Here is a 17,706-nt window from a genome sequence, read left to right as displayed (position 1 = left end):
TGCTCTTTGACGACCATCATAAGGTCAAAGCAATGATGAGGTCTAGGTTGGAGCGCGCTTGCCTTGAAGATATTTAGGTTATACCTACAGTGCGGGAAACAGGGATGTCGGAAGGACGATAAAATATTTGCCAATAAATTGCTGAAGACGTCATCAACTAGCACATCCAGGATCGAAATGTCTTTTTACGGCAGGCCTAACCCAGAGCAATTTAAAAACTCGTATAATATTTCCGGACCTGTAAATCCAAACAAAAAAATTTTGCGGGCTGGTAATAATTTGTACTTTATTGTTTTACTTTCCAAGTTTATCTACTTAGATGTTTCCCCGAATTCCCGCGGCAATTCAGGGATATCACCAATTAAATCGGGAGACGCCGAGCGAAGCTCGATGGCGTACGGATACTAAACCTATAATTATGAAGAACTGCTTAGAGGACTTAGAAATTTTCAGTTCCGAGTGGCAATATTCCTCTCCGGGCATAGCGGTGGCGGTGAGCCGGTGTACTCGACACCGTCAGTGGTCATATCCACACTGGAAAGTGGAGAGCCCAGCTCTGCGCCCACCGCGCTGCGAGCCGCAGCGCCCGACCCCAGCCGTGTCGCCATCTCGTGGGAACCCGGACCCTTTCCGAACGGACCTCTCATTTCGTATGTGCTGAGGCTAGCTGACACACAACCTAACACTAATAATGCCTTGGAGGTAAGCTGTATGATCACATAATTCCTTTTGGGTTTGGTCAGGTCTGTCTGTCCAAATAGTCACAGGTTTCTTGGTGCATAAAAATGCAACGCATAGGTTTAGGGCAACAACACCCACACGCAATTTACAAACGCAGAAATCCATTATTATTAAAGAAAAACTAAGCTGGAGTGTTTATACGCACAAAAGGCACTGCGTATCATCGTACTGAAAAATGCGTATAACGTGGGTACGCAGCGTGTACCAATGCGTTACTTTTATTCGCACCAAGGAACTATTTGTGGATAATTGACGGCCGAAAACAGTTGACATTTTTTCTTATTTTATTTAGGTGAAATACGTAAATTCTATAGGTTAAAATTTTATCTCCATTTTCATCGCAGTTTGTAGTGAATAAGGATAGTTTTATCCCTTCTTTGTTACCTTAGTATATAGCTTTACTTACTTAGCATGTTTTATTACAGGATATGCCAGCATCAAACAATACGCTATTCTATATGTTCCAAAATTTGGCACCAGAGCGGGAATATGAAGTGTCAGTTGCAATGCGAAATGCTGTTGGGGAAGGCCCTAGAGCCATCGTAAGAATAAAAACTCCACCCTTACCTACATGTAAGCAATAAATAATTTGAAATAACTGCATGATACTTAATTATTGCAAATGTAATAGCTTAAAATAATGACATGATAATACTTAATCTATTTTGAGATGCCTGAATGTGTGCATGAAATCATTGATGCTTTTTGATTGCCAGTAATTTTTGCATTATGAATTAATAATAATCATCATGCATCTATTTACATCGCTACTAATGGCTTATATTAACCATCATCAGCAAATTCATTTCATTTAATCAGATAGGTGTAAATGTTTAACAGACAGTTAACATGCAAATACTGTTCCAGCTGTTCCAAGTCAGCAGCCTGTATTAATTTTAGGAGGTGAACATAATATTCTTGCCGCGCCCGCGAATGACATGTTATCTGATCCTATAGAACTTTACAACACTGAACATGATATTACTGGTAAGATGATTCTTAAAAATAGTCATCAACACTTTAAGGATGTAGGTATTAAACTGTTAAACAATAATTTTCATTTTTCAGGAGTTGGCCTCGACTTCTCCAGCGATTCTTTATTCGTATCTGTTTCAAACGGATACGTTTATCGAAGTTCCCTCGCTAAAAAGAGTTCCTCTGAACCTATTCTTACACCAGAACATATATCGTACAAGCCGTTAGATTTATCCGTGGATTGGCTCAATAAGCATCTTTACGTACTTGGTGAAGTTTATTACACTAAAGAAGGCTCTGACTGGTCAAACACTAGTGTCTATTCAAGTTGGGAAATATTACGTTGCGACTTCGATGGAAATAATAAAATTGTTGCTTTATCAGGATTTAATTCGCGGCCCATTCATTTTGAAGTGGATGCTTACAACGGGTACTATAACTTTTTAAATCATTTTTCTTCTAATTAAATGAATTACCTACTTAATCACCTAACTACTTACATAAGAAATCCCTAAAACTTGGCAATATTTATTATTCTAGGTACCTGTTTTGGGCATTACGAGGAGTTGAACGAGGTGGTCTGTACAGATTAGATCTAGCGAACATTTCTAATGGTGTCAGACATGATGCTCCACCAGAACTTATTGTTAGAGATGCTCATCTGGGGGCCTTCACAGTAGACCATGCTGACTTCAGACTTCTTGTCGCACATCTCAGGCAAAATACAGTACTCGCAGTTTCTCTTGATGGGTAAATCGCTTACTTCTCATACCATTATAAAAGTGGTTTTCAATTATATTACGATACAAAATAATTCACAAATATTTCTGATTCCAGACGAGAAGTATCAGACTTTCGAAGTAACACGCAGAAGCCAATGTTTTTTTCGGCACGGTCTATAGCTTACGCTAATGGCCTTTTTTATTGGACGAATGGCCGTGAAATGTTGACAGAAGAATACCACAAGCAAAGCGACAGTTACTATCATAATGAATATCCGCTAGCTTACAATACAAAGACGCTTGCAACCAGACAAGTATTGGTAGCGTTGAGAAGTTGTCAACCCATACCAGTCCCTGTTAATCCTCCTTTGGGCGTTCAAAGTATTATGGGAATTGACCGAGCAAAAGTCTCGTGGTCCCGCCCACATTTGCTTGGGCATCAGGGAACAGGCGCTTGGCAGCAATGGACATTTCAATTACAAGTAACAGAAGCGATAACTGGGGCTAATTTTAAAATGTTAGTACCTACCTGGTTTCACAAGTCAATAGACTGATATATAAGTAGATTATTGAAAGATTTAATAATTATTTAATTAATTTTTTAGAGAAAACATCGAAGAATCGATGTACGTCGTCGAAAATATTTTATCAGACACCGAATATATTTTCCGAGTAGCAGCGGTTACCGAATCTGGATCAGGACCGTGGTCTTCAGAATTTATTGGGAAAACGTTAACGTCTTCTCCTACTACTTTACAGAGTACTTTATTGTGGTCAGGTCCTGATGGTCTTTTACAAACTGATTTGACGGGAGATAACTTGCAGACTCTGATCCACAGGTAAAATTCAGAAAGTATTACAAGCTTAACTATTTAAGGTTAACCCTCTGGCCCTCAAGCCATAAAAAAAATTATAAATATGTTTCTCCGCAGAACCTTTCTTAAAAATGTGTATATTACGGACATTTCTTGGTATCGAGATAAACTGTATCTGGTCACTAACGCATCGACTGTAATGTGGTACAATACTACTAGCCATGAAACGGGTGTGATGCCCAATATGGACAATGTTGGGAGTTTAGCCGTAGACTGGGTTGGCAAAAAGATTTATTGGTCAAATCCTAAACAACAATTGGTACGTATGATGTATCCAGTGCATAAAACAAAGAAAAGAAGGCCTTGCAGTATAATTGAAACTCTATTTCAGATAACCAGAGGAAATTTTGATGGCGGTAATCGCGAGCCAGTTCCAATAGTAACAGTTGCAAAAGAACTTACTATAGATTCATTAGGAGCATACATATACTGGAACACAGGTCATGCAGTGGAAGCTTCTAGACTTAATGGAGAGAATAAAATTATTTACTATCCCGCCCAGTTATTTAGTGGAAAACAAGGTATGAATACACTAATTACTTCTCTTATAAAAGCTGATAAAACAGAATTTTATTCGGTTCTTGTTATTTATCAATTCTAGTGATGGGCCTTACAGCAGACTTGGAAAATAAATGGTTATATTGGTTAGTTAGGAGCTATGATGGATCTGAATTACATCGAGCACCAACAGCGGACCAAATATCAGCTGGTGTTAATGAGGTTTGTTTTTTAATCTGAGTTCATGAATGCTGTCTTCGGTCATTTTATGGTTATAAAAGCAGAATTTAATGATTTCAGGTATCTGGATCTTTGGTGACACGTTTATCAGGAACGGCCACTCTTGGACCACTGTGCTACTTTAGTGGAAGGCTCGTCTGGGTTCAAGATTCTTCAAGAGCAGTAGTGTCAGACTTGGCTGGAAAATATACTGCAGAACTTTTACCGCGCGTTCATGTTATTGCTGTGAGGGATCCTACACTGCACAAAGATAGTGGTAACTTTATTCTTATTCTATTTTATACGTATGAAGATACCTATTAATTTACAACGCAATTTACCAAGCGTTACAGTTACCTCCCATGGACAATAGAATTCGTCTTATTGAAAAATTTTGTATGATATTATGTTTCTATCTATCAACAAATTTAGATTATTAATGACACAAAATGAATACATTTAAATTAAAAGTCGTTACCTTTATAATTTTTAACTTACTCGTATATGCTGTTGTGTTACTTACCAAAAATCGCATACATTTTCAGTACGGCATAATAACGTGAACTGCCACCCCACCCGCACCGCGCAGTTATAAAAGTAAAATAGCCTATAGAATGTAAATTTTTCAGAATCTATCATTGCTATACCGGAAACAATAAACGCATCGACAATTTCGGTGGAAGGAGAATGGGACAAGTTTAATGTGACCTGGGCGCCAGCTGCCCGGGTCAACCTGAACACCAGCAGAGTATACTATGACGTCAGCTTGCAATTTGAAGGACAGCACAAAATTGAGGTAGTTAAAAATATAATTTTAAAATTACTAAAACTCCATGATCATTCTGACGACTCGAAAGTATTCGTAAAAAGCATTCGAAAGTCTGCCCTTATTATCTACTCGTATCTTAGGCAATGGAGTTGTGTCTTTCTTCCTAGTTCGTAGATATAGGCTCAGTACATCTGGCACACAATTATTAATTGTTATTTGTGACCATCGAATTATAAACAATATCTTGAAAAAGCGGGCAAATACATGGGCCCATTTCAAGGGAAGATGTTAATCTTCCACACCAGAGGAATCGCTAAAACGTTACCGGCTAGTAAGAAAGTTTATCCACACGCGAGTCTTGACTAGGTACTAAGTAACATGATACCATTTTGTAGAAACACTGCAAAGCGGGATTTAGTCATATAAGAGTGCGATTCACGCCTCAGAACTTGATTTGAGGAGGTTCTCATTTGGTTTTCTTTATTCAGAGAACGGTCGACGTAGCGTGGGTGGAAGTGTCATCGCGCTCGGTGGCACCGTACAGCAGTATGGAAGTGACGGTGCGCGCGCACACGCAGTGGGGCGGAGGCGCCATCGCACGCGCTTCGCTCAGAACCCCACAAGACGCGCCCGCAGCACCGCGAGCGCCTCGTGTCTACGTACAACCTGCGCACAGGTGACAAACAAATATAGCAATCTGAAATACCTATCTTTGTTGGTATTGAGGCAAAACTTGGAAGAAGCTCAGGTTCCGCAGAAAACAGAACCTTTACTCGTCCCACCTACAGAAACGACGAAGGCCTCCCCGGGATCTGAAAAAGATAAAACTGCAAAACGGGGTAAAGGAATCCTCGGTGCGTTGGTGATAAAGTAATTAAACGTCACGAGTTCCTTCGTAAAATTTTAGTTTTAATTTTTCTCACATCAACATAAAATAATCAATGATAACAAAAACAGTCCTGACGTATAATCTGAGTGAAGGTTTTTTTTCTTTTTTTCAAACTTTTATTTTTAAATAAGAATGTGTGTAACCTACATCACTCCCCTCCAGAGGCCGTGTCTACGGACGATAATAATCCGGAAACCGTACTCGTCTACCGGTACGCGTGGTTCGCAATCCGGCTTGTTGCTGGGGAACATCTGGAGGTTTAGGTTGGGGAGGATTAGGTGGTTTGGGTAAGGTAGTATCGTCAGATAATATGTAGGCTGGCTTTAGTCGGTCAATTGATACAGTCACGTCTCGGCCCTTAACTTTTAATCTAAAGGTTTTAGCGCCTCTCTTTAAAACTTCGTATGGCCCTGTATAAGCTGGCTGCAAGGCACCATGTAGCGTGTCTTCCCTAAGGAATACGTGGCTGCAGGTGCTCAGCTCTTTAAATACGAAGGTTTTAGGTTTAGAGTGGTGCCGAGTTGGTACTGGTTGTAGCTTCTCGGCAAAGGATCTCAAGCGAGCTGAGAAGTCAGTGATGTCGGTGGTGTAGCTTGCGATATTTTGGCCAAAAAATTCGCCAGGTAAGCGCAGTGGCTCACCGTACACCAGCTCGGCTGATGAGGCATTAAGGTCCTCTTTGATTGCGCTTCTTATGCCAAGAAGTACAAGTGGTAGTGACTCGGTCCAATTCTCGTCGGCGTGACAAGTTATAGCTGCTTTCAGCTGTCGATGAAAGCGCTCGACTAAACCGTTGCACTGTGGGTGGTAAGCGGTTGTGCTGCGGTGCTGAAATCCAATGGATTTGGCCAACTGCTGGAAAAGTGCCGATTGAAACTGCATTCCACGATCCGTTATGACATCCACTGGACTTCCGTAGCGCGACACCCAACAGGAAACAAAGGCTTTGGCAACCGTCTCGGCGGTTATGTCGGTGATTGGGACAGCTTCCGGCCATCGCGTGAAGCGATCGACGGCTGTCAAGCAATACCGAAAACCGTTTGAATATGGTAGTGGGCCGACCAGGTCTATGTGGACATGTTTGAAACGCGCTGAAGGTAAAGGAAGCGTACCCAAAGGTGACGACACGTGTCGGCTTACCTTAGTGCGCTGACAGTCCAAACATGCCTTAGCCCATTCACGGCAGTTTTTGCGCATGAGAGGCCAAACAAAACGTTGTGCAACGAGCTTAGCTGTAGCGTTAGGACCAGGATGGCTAAGAGAGTGGAGGCAGTTGAAGATTTGCCTACGACAGCTCTCAGGGACGAAAGGTCTGGGAGTCGGGGTACTGACGTCGCAGTACAATTCGCTACGACTGCCAGGGATTATCATTTTGGTGAGACGAAGAGATGTTTCACCTTTAAGGTAGTTTGCAAGCTCGGAGTCTGTGGTTTGTGACTTGGCAAGGACTTCTAGATCGACTGGCATCTGTAGTTCATATATGCGGGAAAGAGTGTCGGCCACGACATTGTCTTTGCCCGCGATATGTTGGATGTCTGTCGTAAACTGTGAGATGAAGTCCAAGTGTCTATACTGCCGTGGCGAACAGTTACTTTTCCGCTCATGGAAAGCGTAACATAGCGGTTTGTGGTCAGTATAGACAGTGAAGTGGTTGGCCTCTAGCATGTGGCGAAAGTATTTAATTCCTTCGTATATTGCAAGGAGCTCACGATCGTACGGCGAGTATTTAACCTGCGATGGGCTCAACTTACGCGAGAAGAATGCTAGGGGCTGCCAAGCTCCATCCACGTATTGTTGTAGAGCTGCTGCGATGGCTTTGTCTGAAGCGTCCGTGACGAGACCTAGTTTACCATCGGGATGAGGATGCGCCAGTAGGGCTGCATTGCACAGACTTTCCTTGCAGTTCTCGAAAGCTTGCAGTGATCTTCCTTCTATAACGACCGGATGGGAAGCTTTTACAGATCCGGTTAGCAGAGCGTTCAGAGGGGCCTGGATTTGGGCAGCGTTGGGCAAAAATCGTCTGTAAAAATTTATCATGCCCAAGAATCGCCTCAGCTCTCTGACGGTTTTGGGAGCAGGGATATCCGCGATAGCCTTGACTTTGCTATCTAAGGGTTTCGTACCTTGTTCAGAAATTTGGTAACCCAGGAATGTTACTTCAGGTGCACCAAAGACGCATTTGGCCGTGTTCACGAGTACGCCGTATTCTTGCATACGTGTGAAGAGTTGGCGCAAATGTTCTTCGTGCTGTTCCTGAGTCCTGGAAAATACCAAAAAGTCATCGAGGTATGTGTAGCAAAAGTCAAATCCACGTGTCAGCTCATCCACGAATCTCTGAAAAGTCTGCCCTGCGTTCCGCAATCCGAACGTCATAAAAGGAAATTCGTATAATCCGAAGGGAGTTGTAATGGCAGTCTTCGGAATGTCTTCCTCAGCAACAGGGATTTGGTTGTAAGCCTTGACCAAATCTATAACTGAAAAGTACTTACAACCAGTTAAGCTGTGGGAAAAGTCATGTATGTGACGTATTGGGTATTTGTCTGGTATCGTCCTTGCGTTGAGTAACCTGTAATCACCACAAGGACGCCAGCCATTATCTTTTTTGGTCGCAAGGTGGAGAGGTGATGACCACGGACTGTCAGAAGGACGAGCGGTGCCATTAGCCAGCATCGCGTCAAACTCCTGCCTGGCGATTTTCAGTTTATCTGGAGCCAGCCTTCGGGGTGAACACGATACTGGGGGTCCTGGTGTGGTGCGGATATGGTGTTGTGTGGTGTGTTTCACTATACCTGGTGTACCGGCGGGGCGAGTGATATCCGGGAATTCAGATAAAATGTTGTGATATCTGCTGTTGCCGCCGGTTGGAACCTGCTTCCGTAGCTCAGCTATTCCCTCAGTGAGGTCGCTGATGAGTGAGCTAGGGACTCGTACTCCAACTTTAAAAACATCGTTGTGATTTGTCGACTCGTTCCCCTTACTATCGCCGGGCGGCGATGATGCCGACGTGCCTCGTACGACCTTACTCATGTTCGTATATAGAGGTCACCAGTAAAGGAATCCTCGGTGCGTTGGTGATAAAGTAATTAAACGTCACGAGTTCCTTCGTAAAATTTTAGTTTTAATTTTTCTCACATCAACATAAAATAATCAATGATAACAAAAACAGTCCTGACGTATAATCTGAGTGAAGGTTTTTTTTCTTTTTTTTAAACTTTTATTTTTAAATAAGAATGTGTGTAACCTACAGGGGCGTTGCAAAATAAGGCGAAGCAAATCTTTCACGCTTAAAATTATCATTTTTTTCTTGATTAGGTACGCTAGCAATAAAGAACGGAAATCCATTTTCTATTTCATCTATATTCAGCAATCTACCTACGTTTTTGCCTGACTACTTCGCGCAGCAGTAGTCTCATTTAGAATTTTTTTTTCAATAGCGGCGGCCCACTAACTGCCACGTTCAGGTGGGAAGCGCCCAGTAGAAGTAATGGAGTAGTGCGTGGATACGAGGCGCAGTGCTGGGCGGTGGGCGTGCGGTCTGCGCCAGTCAAGCCGTCAGCCTGCGCTGAGGCGCGTCTGTCACCACTGCACACACAGCTCATGCTGAGGGATCTTGCACCCGCTTCCACATACTTCTTTCAGGTAACATCCTGGAAACAATTCATTTAAGTCGACACTTATTAAGAAACGCAAAAGCTAGTAGTTACCTAACAGTACTTATCTTAAGACACATGAGTTTTTAAATCGTCAATCGTCATCTCGTCTTTTCTTTGAGCGCAGCGCAACTCTCGATTTAAATAAAGACAGCAAAATTGCAATTGTTTTTTAGTCTCCGGTCCCAAACACATAAAATTTGTATGAATTTAATTATATGAGGCTATATCCAAAAATTAACCCGGTATGAAACAAATTCGACTTAGGTAATATGCAGGTTATCACTATAGGTAAGTTCAGGATGTGTCTGTATAGTCAGCTGGACAGAATTACCTACATAACTTTACTAAAATAATTTTATTGATTGTAATATTCTGCTATGACTGCCTTTTAATAAAATCTCATAAAACCTTTTGTACCTACAGGTTCGAGCATTTACGGATGCTGGATATGGACAATATTCCAAACTCGTTTCTGCGTTATCAGATGAAATTAATCCCATACCCAAAGTAATAATATCATCACAAGAATCAATTAAAATCGTCGATTTAGACTCCGGAGAAAGTGAACTTATACCGAAGAGTAATGGAATACCTATCGATTTCGTTGTTAGCATCGAAGAAAATATTGCTTACTGGGCTAATAATTTGGAAGAAATATTCTCGTCCCGAATCAATGGCAGTGGGAACTTTAAGGTGAGACACGGTTTTGCCAATAAAGTAGTTACAGTAAGTTACATGTCCTTGCACACTTTATTTAAAGTTTTCATTGTTTTAGCTGACATCAATCAATGGAACTGCAACTAGCATTTGCGTGGATTGGGTTAGTCGATCGGTATATTGGGCACAAATAGAAATAACATCAACGGAGTTTTATGTGATGTATCGAGCTGACTTAGGCATTCCCAACACTAGACCACATATCACTCGTGTCTTAGTAAGGAAACAACCAATTCACAGTTTGCAAATTGCTCCAATGCTGCGGTGAGAAAACTAACTTAAATAAATGATACAAAAAATAGAAACTTCTATTACTTACTAACTTTTGATAAATTTTAGGTCTTTATATTGGTACGAAGAAAGTAATCATAAAGGACTAGGAACATTAATGACTGCATATGTGGACGGAAGCAATATCAGACCATTTTTTAACAATTCTGAGGAAGATATTTCCATGTCGGATTTTTTAGATGAATGCAATTGTCCTCAAAATCCACAAGTGACCAAAAGTTTCGTGCTTGATATGACGAACAATAACGTCGATCTGTATTGGGTAGATCCATGGGCGAATCATATCGTGGGCTCCGATATGAATGGATGTGTCTGTAAAGTCATAGTTAACGCCACAGAAAAAAGGAAGTACGGGTTTCCCCCGATGTCAATAACGGTAGATAGCAAATACATCTACTGGTACAACTCGACAGAAAAAATAATATTTTATACAAACAAAGTCAAAAAGGACAAAATAGAACAAGTAAAGTCTTCCTTTGGGTACAAGATTATGGCTCTTGATCCAGAAAATCAACCTTACCCTCCAAGACGCTGTTTACTTCCTAGTTCACAAAGATTGGTGCCTCATGTATTGTCTCACTCAGCAAACAGCGTAACTTTAAAATTGCCTTTAGTAGGCAAACCATTCGAATGTGAGAAGCAGCAATATGAAATGGCCGCCGCTGAATACACCATTTTTTATCGTTTACATATGAAAAATGATTCAACAGTTTGTGATAAGGAATCATGTCCTTACATTACGACTACTAATACCGTCGTAGCATTGAATGAACTGAAGCCTTTTACAAATTATACTGTGATGCTCGAAGTCACCAATTACTATGCCAAACTTCATGAGATAAAACCGATTCTCGGAGAACCTTTCATTATACAAACTGCAGCTGAAGGTAGACTAACGTTTGCTAGAATGTTTTATGGGTATACCTAAGTGCATAATACACTTGTGGTCATATAATTAAGAACGATTTTTTAAAGATGATTATTTTTTCAATAAACTAGTATAACTCAATGCATGTATTATTTTTCATATCTCTTGGTATCACAAAACTTTTCCATATTATTAGTGTATTCATTTATATAAGTACATTATTATTTAATAAATAAACAGAAACATTTATTACATTAGATCTGAATCTTGTGCTCCTACTGAATGGCTGGTCACATAATTAAGAACGCTGAACTGTTCATTTTTTAATTCAAGTTTAAATAGAGAACCTCAGTGGTTAGGTCTCTTTTCGTATGATTTTTGGCGCCATTTAATGCTGTGAAAGCATAAAACTTGATTATTTTATAAAAATAATGAGTACAAGTAAAACTATCCTATCCAAAATACAATTAAAAAAAGAAATAATTAAACTGCATCAGAAAAATAATAATATGTAACTATGTATTTATGATATTATAAAACTACTATTTATGAATTATAATATTTATGTTAATATCTATAATCACACACACACACACACACATGCGTTCGCGCACACAGACACTCAAAAGCACACACACTCACACACACACACACACACACACACACACACACACACACATACACACTAACACTCGCTTAGTTCTGTTATAATTTATAATCTCTTTTATGTTAACTGTAATCATACTCATATATTGTAAACCCATTTGGCCTTATTTTTATATAGTTTAAAATGTAAAATTATAATAATTGTACCGCTGTTGTTTACAAATAAAGGAATAAAATAAAAATAAAATAAAATAAAAACTTGTGATAAATCTACAAGTGAAGTCATAATAAAACATTTTGAGAAGAATTAGTCGCATAAAAAGATAGCTGATCATTTTCAATGCTCGAAAACAATATATAGTTTTCAATGCTATGAAGCATTTTAACACGTATGAAACGACGTCAAATATTCCGCGCTTACCTAAATTGAGAAAGAAATTTCGCCGAGATGATACGAATATCGTTCCAAAATCTTTTCAAAGGATCTAGCGAGCTAAGAAAAGAATATTTTGGTGAAAACAACCCTTCAGCGATCTCGTCACACATTATTCAAAGGCGTTTGGTAGAAAAGAAGTTGTATGGAAGGAAAGCAAGGAAGGTACCCATGTTGAAACGTTGTCATAGGTAAGCCAGTCTTACATTTGCGAGGACGTATGAAAACCTAGACTGTCAGACAGTGGAAAAATGTTATTTTTTCTGATGAAACAAAAATAAACAGAGTGTGTTCGTATGGAAAACGATACGTACGATGACCTCCGAATAAAGCATTCGACTCCAAGTATACAAAACTGACATTAAAGCATGACGAAGGAAAGGAAACACGAAAATTTGGGGGTGCTTTTCTGGGCATAGAGTTGGACTTGTTAGACTGATGTCTAAGCATGGATCAATTCGAATACAAAATCATACTGGAAGAAACAATGTTACGGTAAGCTGATGAAGTCCTTTCAGTTATTTGGATATTCCAGAACGACAATGATCCGAACTTCGAAGCATACACCGTTTAGAAATTCTGCATAACACAGTCTGTTTCTGTGTTAGACTAGCCAGCTAAAGTCCAGATCTAAATCCAATTGAAAATCTTTAGTGTAAAGCCAAGAAAAGTGTAATCAAACGACAGTGTGGCAATTTGAAGAGCATTACGACGTATTGTTAGAATAATGGAGCTCTATTTCTCTTGAAAAATGACAAAAATTGATAGAGTTAATGCCTCGCCGCTGAAAAGTAGTAATTTAAAACTTTGGACATGCCACTAACTATCAATTTTAGTTTAAAAGGATTATTTTTTCATATTTATGTCATTTATTTAATCTAAGTTTCATCTTTAATAATTCTCAAACCAGTTTAATATTCGTTCTTAATTATTTGTCCAGCTACATTCGTGTTTGAATTCGTTACTATTGGAAGTAAATGAAATTTATTAAAAAATATTTGGTGATTTCATATCTCCTATTCCTGATCCAGTTTGCCGATTTATATGGCCAAGTCAAAACATAATTAACTACTTCTAAGAAGGAACACAAAGCTACATAAAACATGGATATTGATAAAGAAAGACTGGAACTACAAATCGTTCTTAATTATATGACCACCACTGTATATCACTTCTTATATTATTTTCTGCCTTTTAGCTCCTACAGCCCCAAAGGATGTAACTGTTATCGTTTTAAGCCCAGTGCTAGCACAAGTTGAGTGGACTCCAGATCCTGGTCTTTATTACGAACTGCATTGGAGTACAGATAATTCATTGTCAGTTGCACAGAAAATAAAAGGTAAATGCCTTTACCTATTTTACTTACACTCAACCAGTTTTTAGTCGGCTTCCCAAATGGAAGAGGTACTTACCTATACCTACTTAATTTTCTATACCTACTGCACACGAATATTTCATTGATCAGTTGGTTGGGAAGGTTCTAGTTTCTATAAACTTGTTGTGGTTTGACTAATTTACGGTGAACTATTATTGTTTAGTCTTCATATTTTGTAAACTGCGGGGATATTTTTGGTTTATGCAAACGTCAGATAGACATATTCTTCTAAAGTGGGCAACGCTCTGGTATCTGGTACTTCCTCTAGGTGCCGCTCTTCACATTAACCCGTCTCCGTCTGCTGCTTATTATTATTCAATTAAGTTGTAGTATTCAGTGGTAGTGGTATATTAGGGCATGCGACTTAAGTTGTAACAATTAATATTATCATCGATTGCGATTGTCGAGCAAGTCGGTAACTGAATGGGTGAACAACTTTGGGCGTCCAAATTTGGTATTTTCATTTCCTCCGTGCCCCGGAAAGGCTGTTAACCTGTTGATGCCAGTTATTATCGCTAACATCTGATAATAACTCAAAAATCTAAGTCGAAATCTCGTTCTCCTTATCGAGTTGTATGTGGAAGGATCTGAGAACCGACCACATTATTATCGCAAGCACACTCCTACCACTATGTGATTATTGGATCATAAACCTCAGTAATGAGGATTACAAAAGAGAGAGGAACGTGTTTTATCATTTTTGTTTATTTGCTAGAACACAACACAGTGTTGGTGCCCGGAGGGCGGCGGGCGAACATGACGCGCTTGTCGCCAGCCACGGCGTACACGGTGTGGGTGCGTGCGCGCTCGCGGCACAGCGCGGTGGGCGCGGACTCGGCGCCGCAGCGCCTGCGCACGTTCCCGCCGCCCGCGCCGCTCGCGCTGCGTGACGCCACCGCCTACACGCTCTCCGTCATCTGGCCGCCGCCTACTTCTTACAAGCTTCATAAGTGAGTTTAGCGCTCTTGGCACCTGTAAAAAAGTTTTTTTTTACCACTGGCAAAGACTGCACACGTTGCACCGCCCGTGCTACTCATCAAGCTGCGCAAGCATATTTCATACAATACAGAGGCGGTCGGTTTATCATATTTATAAAAAGCCATGTACCTACCTATTTATTTTGGTCGTGATGTTTGCAGGTACGCAGTGGAATACACAGAGTTGTCAAGTGCAGCTGACGAGTGGACGGCGTGCGAGCAAAGCGACAGTGCAGAGTGGCTAGCGAGCGGGCTGCGTCCGCGCACGCGGTACCGCTTCCGCGTGCATCTGCAGTACGTCGAGCACGCGCCGCCCTACTACTGGCCCCATGACGACCGATTTACCTATGAAACCTTAGGTACGTTTTTGTTTATTGCAATTATTGTAAGTATCTCATCCACAAAAGCTGTCGACGATTATAAGCTTTTAAAAATGTGGCCAGTACTGATGTTTACAATCTCTAGAATCACTTCGTCTCAAATGCTAAAGTCAGAGTGAACGATAAAGTTCTGAAAAGAGCTAGAGTAACGGAAAGCTAATGACGACTGTCACACAGAGAAAGAGGTACGAGAATAATTACCTAAGGATTCTCGAAAAAAGAGCATCTGGAAGATCTGTGAAGAATGTGGATGAATGATATAAAGAAGTGGACCATAAAAGCACGATAAAGATCATTTTATACCAATGTTTGTTGATAAAAATTTAACTATGGATGCTTTATTATATTTATAATGCAGCAATTCTACATCCAATCTCATCTTCATTAAGTTTAAAATCTTCTTAGTACGAACACATTATTGGGTGGGCAGACTACATCAAACGATCTACAAGAGATCTTTGTCCAGCAGCGGACTTCTATGGGTTGTTGATGATGATGGTTGTGTGCGCAGGTGACGTGCCGGGCCCGCCGGGCGCGCTGCACGTGGAGGCGGTGGGCGAGCGCATGATGCGCGCGCGCTGGAGCGAGCCTGAGGCCCGCGGCGCGCCCATCGAGGCCTATCGGGTCTGGGGCCGACCGCATCACAGGTATGTCACAATTGAAACTATCGTAGAAAGCCACAATCGTACAAGCAGATAAAAACATCGTCATAAATGAGGTTGTATTGCCATTCTTCTTTATCTTCTTTCTTCTTTTCGCGCTGTTCAGCTATAGGGGATTCGCTAACGCGAATACTGAAAACGTCGTTCACGCCACTGGATGACATAGGATTTAAACATTAGGTAATGCTTAGGTACACATAGCTTCATTTTCGATAAGTATATACTTTTTTGCAGAATTAATTATGTGGACGAAAATATGACCAAGAATATAAGTGAGATGCTGCCAGCTAACCTGCCCAGTGACATCGATGACGAAATGAAATTACGCATTGTTCGCGAAGGACTCGAGCTACTTTATAGTGGAAATGGTGAGTTTGCATCCCGTGGTATTTATTACTAGGTACTACCTCAACATCAGTCTGATTGCGTCCACTGCTGGAATAAGCCTTTCCGATAGCACGTCATTCAATCCTCCTAGTCCATCGTTTTAATATCATCGGTGTAGAGAGCTGGACTCTGGAGGTCCCAGAGGTAATCTGCTTAGGTACCAACTACTATTGAGATTATGAATGTGTAAACTCCTACTGTTGCCGCAAAACATCTCTTCTAAGATGTATGCGTTGTTGCAGAGACGTACTGGCTGATCAGCGAAGGCGCGGTGTCGGAGGGCTACGTGGCGCGCGTGCAGGCGCGCAACAGCTACGGGTGGGGCCCACTGTCCGCCGCCGGCGTGCTGCACGCGCCCGCGCACGCCGCCAAGCCGCACCCCGCCGCGCTGGCCGTGGCCGTGGCTGCGCTGGCGATGCTCGTGCTAGGCGTGGCCGCCGCCGTGTTCTACAGTAAGCTCCCTCCTCCTCCCTCCTGGCGCAGTGCTCAGTGCTGTGGTCTTATTAGTAGAAGGTCCCAGCAGGCAGGCGTTTGAAATTTTATAATTTCTAAATCTCTGGCCAGGTCTGGTTGGAGGCTTCGACTTAACTAGTTACCACCCTACCAGCAAAGCCGAGTCGCCAAGTGATTTAGCATTCCTGTACCATTTGATTTCCAAATATTTCTATTCAGAGCTGAGTGACTCAGATCTTACTACGTCCGTACTAATCGACTAGACTAGATTCCGAAGCTATAATTTTTTGGCACATTGAACCGACAATTGACTGGATACCTATCCAATATGCAAGTTATTAGAAAGGCTGTCATAATATATATTTACTCTATATATGTAGTGGTGTATCTACTTATAATTATTTTAATTTTACTGTTCCAGCATATAACAATCGGAGTAAAAAAAAAGCAGCCATTGAAAATCAACTAACCGCCAACATTGTGCGCCGCGGACCCGATGTAGAGCTAGCCACCCTGCGACAACTGCCGATTAGACATTCCACTAATATTTTATACAATCAGGTAATCACACCTATTCCCTCCTCATTCCCAAAAAGAAAATCAGCCATAGGGGTGTTGCGGTATCGTTTTAAAGGGCAAAGGAATCTAATATGTCAGGATTATTCTTCTTCCTTCGCTCTTCACCTGAAATACAGTTTCACGTCTTTGCTCATCGGTACCTACTCATGTTGCTTCCTTTTCGTAAATAATACACACTCATCGCAATCTTGAAGTAGAATGAATGGTTAAATATATCGCATACCGGGATCGCAGCCGGTTCGAAGACTAGCGATCCCACAGAGTACATTGATTATACAGCGATCCGAGGTGACGATTCGTTGCACTCTAGGATCATATCGGTGGGGCGGATTGGACGCTGTCAGTGAATGCCTTAAAGTAGAAAAAAATCTCCGAACGAAGTCGGGGCGGGTCAGCGAGCTATTGATATGACGCTCTGTTGCAGGGAGTGCACTGTCCGTCGGACGCGGAGCTGGCCAGCTTGCCGCACATCCGGCGCGAGCAGATCACGCTCACCAAGTTCCTGGGCTCCGGCGCCTTCGGCGAGGTGTTCGAGGGCGTCGCGCGCCAGCTCGGCGGCGCCAACGCCGACACTAAAGTTGCAGTTAAGGTAACATCATCAACAGCTATTATTTTATCAACAGCAATTACAAATAAG

The 17,706-nt window shown here is 41.3% G+C and overlaps 1 protein-coding gene across 5 annotated transcripts in view; it reads left to right on the top strand.

Annotated features, from left to right (window-relative positions):
* The window catches only part of LOC123870360 (proto-oncogene tyrosine-protein kinase ROS), a 44,240-nt gene that overhangs the window by 20,603 nt on the left and 5,931 nt on the right, over nucleotides 1-17,706 (top strand). For 4 of the 5 annotated variants that reach the window (XM_045913626.1, XM_045913624.1, XM_045913627.1 and 1 more), the window contains exons 6-30: nucleotides 454-702; nucleotides 1,167-1,314; nucleotides 1,609-1,728; nucleotides 1,810-2,146; nucleotides 2,257-2,466; nucleotides 2,554-2,955; nucleotides 3,044-3,277; nucleotides 3,371-3,572; nucleotides 3,645-3,834; nucleotides 3,915-4,033; nucleotides 4,112-4,307; nucleotides 4,660-4,826; nucleotides 5,288-5,475; nucleotides 9,123-9,327; nucleotides 9,765-10,034; nucleotides 10,117-10,322; nucleotides 10,398-11,236; nucleotides 13,455-13,595; nucleotides 14,347-14,581; nucleotides 14,771-14,967; nucleotides 15,500-15,635; nucleotides 15,885-16,018; nucleotides 16,280-16,489; nucleotides 16,906-17,051; nucleotides 17,494-17,658. In XM_045913626.1, coding sequence (XP_045769582.1) covers nucleotides 454-702; nucleotides 1,167-1,314; nucleotides 1,609-1,728; nucleotides 1,810-2,146; nucleotides 2,257-2,466; nucleotides 2,554-2,955; nucleotides 3,044-3,277; nucleotides 3,371-3,572; nucleotides 3,645-3,834; nucleotides 3,915-4,033; nucleotides 4,112-4,307; nucleotides 4,660-4,826; nucleotides 5,288-5,475; nucleotides 9,123-9,327; nucleotides 9,765-10,034; nucleotides 10,117-10,322; nucleotides 10,398-11,236; nucleotides 13,455-13,595; nucleotides 14,347-14,581; nucleotides 14,771-14,967; nucleotides 15,500-15,635; nucleotides 15,885-16,018; nucleotides 16,280-16,489; nucleotides 16,906-17,051; nucleotides 17,494-17,658 — 5,646 coding nt within the window. The remainder of the gene's footprint in view (nucleotides 1-453; nucleotides 703-1,166; nucleotides 1,315-1,608; nucleotides 1,729-1,809; nucleotides 2,147-2,256; nucleotides 2,467-2,553; nucleotides 2,956-3,043; nucleotides 3,278-3,370; nucleotides 3,573-3,644; nucleotides 3,835-3,914; nucleotides 4,034-4,111; nucleotides 4,308-4,659; nucleotides 4,827-5,287; nucleotides 5,476-9,122; nucleotides 9,328-9,764; nucleotides 10,035-10,116; nucleotides 10,323-10,397; nucleotides 11,237-13,454; nucleotides 13,596-14,346; nucleotides 14,582-14,770; nucleotides 14,968-15,499; nucleotides 15,636-15,884; nucleotides 16,019-16,279; nucleotides 16,490-16,905; nucleotides 17,052-17,493; nucleotides 17,659-17,706) is intronic. The other variant, XM_045913625.1, reaches the window with a different exon arrangement.

Source organism: Maniola jurtina, chromosome 12, assembly GCF_905333055.1.
Source record: "Maniola jurtina chromosome 12, ilManJurt1.1, whole genome shotgun sequence".
Taxonomy (NCBI): Eukaryota; Metazoa; Arthropoda; class Insecta; order Lepidoptera; family Nymphalidae; genus Maniola; species Maniola jurtina.
The sequence above is the reverse complement of the archived record's forward strand: the minus strand, read 5'-3'. Positions and strand labels throughout refer to the sequence as shown.